Source organism: Alligator mississippiensis, chromosome 15 (assembly GCF_030867095.1).
Source record: "Alligator mississippiensis isolate rAllMis1 chromosome 15, rAllMis1, whole genome shotgun sequence".
Lineage (NCBI taxonomy): Eukaryota > Metazoa > Chordata > Crocodylia > Alligatoridae > Alligator > Alligator mississippiensis.
Window position 1 is genome coordinate 31,154,552 of NC_081838.1, and position 6,687 is coordinate 31,161,238.

Sequence of the window (6,687 nt, forward strand, 5' to 3'; positions counted from 1 at the left end):
ACAGCTCTGATTAATGCCCAATGGCAGGCAGGCATGGGGGAGGCGGGCCTTGGCGCCCAGCTGCCCAATAGCGGGGCCGGGCAGGCCGGAAGAGGTGGGAGCTGGCCGCGCGGCGGCCCATGAGGACTGGAACACCGTAGGAAGTGGGCAGGACTCAGTCGGGTTGTGACCAATGGCGGGGCGGAAGAGGCTGGAACGGGCGGGACCGGGGGGGGCTGGCCAATGGCGGCGCGCGGAGGGCGGGGCTGCGCGGTAGGCGCGTTCGGTTGTCTCCCGGCTCCGGCCCCTGCTGCTGCCGCCGCTGCCGCGTGAGTGCGGGACGGCCTGGGGGGGGGGTAGACCCGGCGGGGGGTAATGGGGGGCCCTCACGTGGGACTGGGGGGGTGGGGGCTGTGCTAGGGTCACGTGCTGCTGAGGCCTGGGGGTGTGTTGGGGTCACGTGGGCCCGGTGTCCCGGGGGTGCCGGGGTCACGTGGCGCTGGGGGCGCTGGGTGGTCACGTGTCTCTTGAGGGGGCTGTGATGGGGTCACGTATCGGGGTCCTGGCGGGGGGGGGGGAGACTCCGGGGTCACGTGATCCCGAGGGGGCGGGGCCGGAGCACGTGCTGCCAGGAGGTGGGGGTGGCCGAGCGGGCGGTAGCCCCCCCCCCCCGCTCATCCCCTTCCCCCCCGCAGCCCCCGCCATGGGCAACGTGCTGGCCGCCAGCTCCCCCCCGCCCCCCACCGCGCCGGCCCCCGGCTCCGGCCCGGGGCTGGTGTCGCTGCCCCCCGGCTTCACGCTGCCCCCCGTGAGCGGGCTGGGCGCCCCCGCCGCTGCCCCCAGCCCCAGCACGGACCAGCTGCCCAACCCCGGCACCTTTGAGGAGTGTCACCGCAAGTGCAAGGGTGAGTGCGGGGCCAGGGCTGGTGGGAGCGGGCCCTGCGGTCTGTGCCCCGGCAGCGCCCAGCGCAGGATCGGGCCCTGGTGCGGGGCCCCGCGGGCGCAGAGCGCTCATACCCCCCCCGCCCCCCAGAGCTGTTCCCGGTGCAGATGGAGGGTGTGAAGCTGACGGTGAACAAGGGGCTGAGCAACCACTTCCAGGTGAGGCTGCGCAGGGGAGGGGGTCCGTGGGGCAATTGAGTCGGGCGTGCGGGTCCAAGGCAGGGCCCGTGGCGCAGCTCCCGACACCCCCTTCCCCCAGGTGAACCACACCGTGGTGCTCAGCACCGTCGGCGACTCCAACTACCACTTTGGAGCCACCTACGTGGGCACCAAGCAGCTCAGCCCCACTGAGGTGAGCACGGGGGGCAGGAGCGGGGAGCGGGGGCGGTCTGGGGCGGAGGGTCACTGCCGCTGTCCCCCCAGGCTTTCCCGGTGCTCGTGGGCGACATGGACAACAGCGGGAGCCTCAACGCACAGGTCATCCACCAGCTCTCGCCACGTCTGCGCTCCAAGCTGGCCTTTCAGGTGTGCCCCGGGCCCGGATGTCTGGGCCCTGCTCTGCTGCGGGGGGGGGAGCAGTTTGGACCCTGCTCTGGGGGGTCCTGGGCTGCCCTGACCCCCCTCCCCTGTTGCAGACGCAGCAGTCAAAGTTCGTGAACTGGCAGGTAGATGGCGAGTTTCGCGGCGCTGACTTCACGGCTGCCGTGACGCTCGGAAACCCCGACGTGCTGGTGGGCTCCGGTGAGGCCACATCCCCCCTTCATCTCAGTTGGGCCCCTCTGCTCCCTAGTCAGCCTCCCTAATGGCATCTCCCTGTAGGTATCCTGGTGGCGCACTACCTGCAGAGCGTGACACCCGGCCTGGCGCTGGGTGGGGAGCTGGTCTACCACCGCCGCCCCGGCGAGGAGGGCACCGTCACGTCGCTGGCTGGGAAGTACACGGGTACAGCCACATGTCTGCGTTCCCTTCTCCTGTGGTGGGGGGGCGCTGGGGTGCCACAGCGTGGCCTGGGAGCTCAGATGCCTGGGGTCTCTTGGGGATGGGGGAGCTGGGTGCCAGGATGCCTGGGCTCTCTTGGTATCAGGGGATTCAAAGCCAGGACACCTGGGTTCACTTGAGGCTGGGGGGGTTGAAGCAAGGCGGGGCTGGAAGCCAGGACGTGTGGGGTCTCCTGGGGCCGGGGCCCAGGACATCTGGGTTGTTTCGGGGCTGGTGGGGTCTAGCGGGATGGGGTGGGCCTAAGGCACCTGGGTTCCCACCCTGGGCTCAGCCGGACCCATCTACTGCTCTCCCTGCTCCTAGCGCCGAACTGGATCGGGACCCTGACGGTGGGGCAGGCTGGAGCTCATGCAACCTACTACCACAAAGCCAACGACCAGGTAGGCACTGCCCGGACACCTGGCTTCCCATCGCACCCTGCGGGGGGGGGGGGGAGCAGGTCACACACCTGAACAAGATCGTTACCGCTTGGTGATAGGAGTGGAGGGGAGGGGCGTGCTCTGGGGGCCCCAGCCCAGCATGGCTTCCTGGGTGGTATTTGTAGCTGTGGGGTGGCCTGGGCTCTGCTGACCTTTGCCTCCCACCCCCAGCTGCAGGTTGGGGTGGAGTTCGAGGCCAGCACGCGCATGCAGGACACCAGTGTGGCGTTTGGGTACCAGCTGGACCTGCCCAAGGCCAACTTGCTCTTTAGAGGTACAGCCCCCAATCCTCCCTAGTGTGACCCCTTGACCCCCACTTCTCCAGCCATGACTCCCAACCTCACTGCCCCCTGCCCCTGCAGGCTCTGTGGACAGCAACTGGATCGTGGGGGCGGTGCTGGAGAAAAAGCTGCTGCCGCTGCCGCTAACGCTGGCCATGGGCGCCTTCCTCAACCACCGCAAGAGCAAGTTCCAGTGTGGCTTTGGCCTTACCATCGGTTAGAGCCCCCATTCCTGCTCCTCGCCCCCCCCGGCCGGCGGGACCCAGGCATCGGAGCCCCATCGCCTGTCTTCCTTTGGCCTGGGGGCTGCTGGACCCAGCCCCACCTTCCCTGTGCTCCCCCCTTTCCCCGCCAGGGGGCGCTGCGGCCTCAGGAACCGTCTGTGGTGTGGTCCGTCCCTGAGCTGAGCCGCGGGAGCGGGCCAGGACCTCCGGGGGGACTGCAGGGGCGGGAGGAGATGTGAATGGGCCCTGAGGCCGCACCAGGAGATGCCTCGGGGGGAGCCAGGCCATGACCCCCACAACAGTACTGCAAGAACTCAGGCCCAGGGGTCCTGCCTGGCCCCTGTGAGCAGAGCCTGGGACTGCTGTGAATCATGTGCATAAGTTATGGGACAGAGGGTCTTGTACACGATGCCCCCCATGTTGGTGCCGCGCATGTGTGTGCACCTGTGTCACGCGCGTCCTAATAAATCACCCGCGCCTCTGGCGCTGCTATCTGTCTGCCTTGCAGCGGGGAAATACCAGGATCCCTGTCCTGTCTGGGCAGCTCTGGGCTGCGCATGCAGTTGGGTCCTGCCTCGGGGGCTGAGGGGCTCTTGCCCCTGAGGAGGGGCTCGGAGCCACGTAGGACAGAGCCCCAGCCCGTCTGGTCTCAGCTTCCCCGCCCCCGCAGAGAACCCAGGCAGGTGGGCCTTGGGGCTGGTGCTGCGCTCAGCTGGTGGCTGCTCTGGCTGGATTCACGTTGTGGGGAGCAGCTGTCTCAGTGCCATCCGGTGCCCCCCCCAGCCGTTGTGCAACTTGCAGTCTGAAAGGGGAAGTGGGGCCGGGATGGTGGGGGCAGCCCTGATGCCTGGACTCCCTCCTTGGTCGTGGGTGCGTGAGCGTTGCTGCAGGGTTACTGCAGGGCAAGGCCTGGCTGGCGCAGCTCCCTGCTCGCCCACGGCAGCACCTGGAGGGACTCTGCTTTGCCTGCAGCAGTGCTGCCTGGGAGCTTGGGGTGGGGGGCAGATGCCTGGGTTCTCATCTAGTTTTTGGGGGGGCTGCGGGGGGGGTTGGTAGGGGTCAAGCTGGGGAGGCTGCAGGCCTGGACAGCAGGGTCCTGTCATGGCTGGGCTGTTTGAGCCTGGGGGCGTTGGGAGGGGACTGGCCAGTTCAAGCCTGTGGCGGGCTGGGAGCTCAGACACTTGGGTCCCATCAGGGCTGGTGTGTTGGAGCCAAGGGCTGCTGGGAGCCTGGCTGTCTGGGGTCTGTGGGGCTGGTGGGTTCAAGCCTGGAGGGTGCTGGGGGCCTGGATGCCTGGGTCTTGGGGGCTGGCAGTTGTGGTTGCTTGTGGGCTGGGGGTGCCGGACTGGCCAGGATCTCCCCTTGTTTCGGAGGTGCATGAGGACATACCAGGGCTCAATGGGGTGGGGGGTCTGAATTGTACTGAGGGGCGCGGTGCTGTGGGATGTAAGGAGGCTGCACGGGGTCATTGTCCCACAGCTGCTTTATTGGAGTCACAGGGACCAGGTGAGTGGGGAGGGGGTGGTGCTGCTCAGGGCCCTGGGCCCAGTGCTGCCAGCTGCTCCCCCAGCGCCTCCAGCACTGCGGCCAGGTCCAGGCCTAGCCCATCCACCTGCTCTAGCACCTGCTCCACGGTCGGCTCCAGCGCCTCACGCAGGCCTTGCACCAGCGCTGACACCTGCACCTGACCCCTGTGCCGCAGTGGCTCCAGCGCCTGTTCCAGTGCCTGGCGTGGCCCCTCCAGCACCTCGGCTGCTGCTGCCTCAGCTGCCTCGTATGCCTGCTGCGCCTTGGGCAGTGCGGCCTCCAGCCTGGCCAGCGCTGCATCCAGGGGTGGCCGTGCGGGCAGGCCCTGGCCCAGTGGGGACATCTCCAGCATCCGCTCGGCCTCCTTCAGTGCGGCCCCCGCCCTGGCCACAGCCCCCCAGGCCGCGTCGCGTAGCCGGTGCAGACGTGGGGCTTGGGCTGGAGCCAGGGCAGCTCTGGTGCCTGCGGGGGGGAGCCAAGGTGAGGCTCGGGTCCTGCCAGACCGGACCCTTGGGGGTCCAGATGCCTGGGTTTTTTCCCTGCTCATGAGGGGAATGGGGTTGGAGCAGGGGGCTGGGGTCCTGGATACCTGGGTTGTTAGAGGGCAGTGGGGACTGGAGAATGAGAGCAGGGGACAGTGGGAGCCCAGATGCCTGGGTCCCGCAGGGCTGGGAGGGCAGGGGGGTCTGGGCAAAGGCCACTTACCTGCCAGGCTGAGCAGAGCCAGCGCCAGCACCAGGGTGGCCGTGCGGAGCTCCATGGCGGTGCTGCCTCCACGCTGCCCTGGGCCGGGTGAGGGTGAGGACGGGCCCAGGTTCATCACTCATTAACCACCCCCCCTCCCTTGGCCCAGGGCCTAGTGCCCTGTTTTGGACCCATGAGTTCTGTCCGGGCTTGCTCCCCTGCGGCCCCGCTTTTGGGTGGGGATGGGGTGGGAGGTGCTGCAGGGACATGGCTAGTGCATCTCGGCAACGGTGCTGAGGCAGGGTGTGAGCCCTGTCAGCTCCAGCACCCGCCTGGTGCCTGCCTGCAGCGCTCTGGGCAGGTCCAGCCCATGTCTCCACCTGCTCCAGGGCCTGCTCCAGCACTCTTTGCACTGCAACTGCCTCCAGGTAGGGGCCCATCACCTTCAGTGCCTGCCCCAGCAGACCCAGGATGCCCCTGACAACCTGCCTCAGCACCTGCTGCAGCTTGGGGTGCTCCTGCTTGAGCTGCAGCAGCTTGGAGACGTCCTTGACCCATGCCATGGATGGGGGGAGCCAGGGGTTGGGGGCAGAGGACCTAATCCAAGGACCCAGCTGAGCCCCCAGTGCAGCTCTGATGCCTCGAGCCACAGCTTAGCGCCGTGCACCAACTGCGCAGCCTCCATGAGGAGGTCACTGAGGGCTCATAGGGCACCTGGGGCAGCCTGGGAGCCTGTGGGGTGGGGAGATGCCATCAGTGCAGGGATGGGAGCCCGGATGCCTGGGTGCTCTGGGAGGTCAGAGCATGGAGATACCTGGGTCCCCACACCGCTGTCCCTGGTCCATGGGGTTTGCTGGACCATCCCATCCTGTGCCCCATGTAGTGCCCAGTGCGGTGGTCCCACTCCAGGGCCAGTGCCAGGATGGCTGTGTGGAGCTTGATGGTGGCGGTGCCAGGCCTGGGCGCTTGGAGCTGGACGGGACAGGGCAGTGTGGGGTGAGTGCATGGGGGTGGGGGCAGAAGCGGGGGGCAGTCAGTCATCAACTACAGCCCCCACAACCCTGGCTCTGTCCTGGAGCACTGCTGCTAGCATCAAGCCTGTGGGGCAAACCCTTGCCACTGGGGCCGGGGCTGGAAGCCCAGATGCCTGGGTTGTCTACAGGCTCTGGGAGAGGAGCAGGGCAGGCTGGGAGCCTGGACGTGGGGGTTTTCCCCCTGGCTCTGCTGCACCTCTGCACTGCCAGAGGTTGCTGTGACCCTACGCTGAGGCTCCGTGTTGCAGAGCGGGCGGGACGCGGCCCAGCTGCACACATGTGTGCGTGGGTGTGTGCATGATCCCGGCCGCAGGGTTACCACAGGGCAAGACAGTCTGCACAGCTGGTGGAGCTTCCTCCCCCCCGCCCTTTCACCAGCTGCTGCGCCGTGGTGTTGGGGGGGTTCTGCTTTGACCCAAGGGATCTACATTGCCCCCAGTAACGCAGCCTGGGACCTCAGGGGGAGCCCAGATGTCTGGGTTATCTCCCAGGTTTTGCAGGGGAGTGAGGGCTTGGAAGGGGCTAAGCGGGGGAGGCTGCAGGTGTGGACCCCTGGGTCCCATCATGGCTGGGGTATTTGAACCAGGAGTGGTGGGGG

The 6,687-nt window shown here is 67.8% G+C and overlaps 1 protein-coding gene across 1 annotated transcript; it reads left to right on the forward strand.

Annotated features, from left to right (window-relative positions):
* The first annotated feature begins 227 nt into the window (after positions 1-227).
* On the forward strand, positions 228-3,328 carry TOMM40 (translocase of outer mitochondrial membrane 40). The gene is made up of 10 exons (XM_059718165.1): positions 228-308; positions 675-884; positions 1,013-1,080; positions 1,181-1,273; positions 1,345-1,446; positions 1,557-1,662; positions 1,741-1,863; positions 2,224-2,300; positions 2,511-2,613; positions 2,702-3,328. The coding sequence occupies exons 2-10, from the start codon at positions 683-685 to the stop codon at positions 2,839-2,841; spliced, it is 1,014 nt and encodes a 337-aa protein (XP_059574148.1). The 5' UTR covers positions 228-308; positions 675-682; the 3' UTR covers positions 2,842-3,328.
* Positions 3,329-6,687: the final 3,359 nt, after the last annotated feature.

Coding starts and splice junctions, on each gene's coding strand:
- TOMM40 (XM_059718165.1), top strand. CDS start 683: ATGGGCAACGTGCTGGCCGCCAGCTCCCCCCCGCCCCCCACCGCGCCG. Junction 885..1,012: donor GTGTCACCGCAAGTGCAAGG/GTGAGTGCGGGG, acceptor CCCGCCCCCCAG/AGCTGTTCCCGGTGCAGATG. Junction 1,864..2,223: donor GCTGGCTGGGAAGTACACGG/GTACAGCCACAT, acceptor CCCTGCTCCTAG/CGCCGAACTGGATCGGGACC.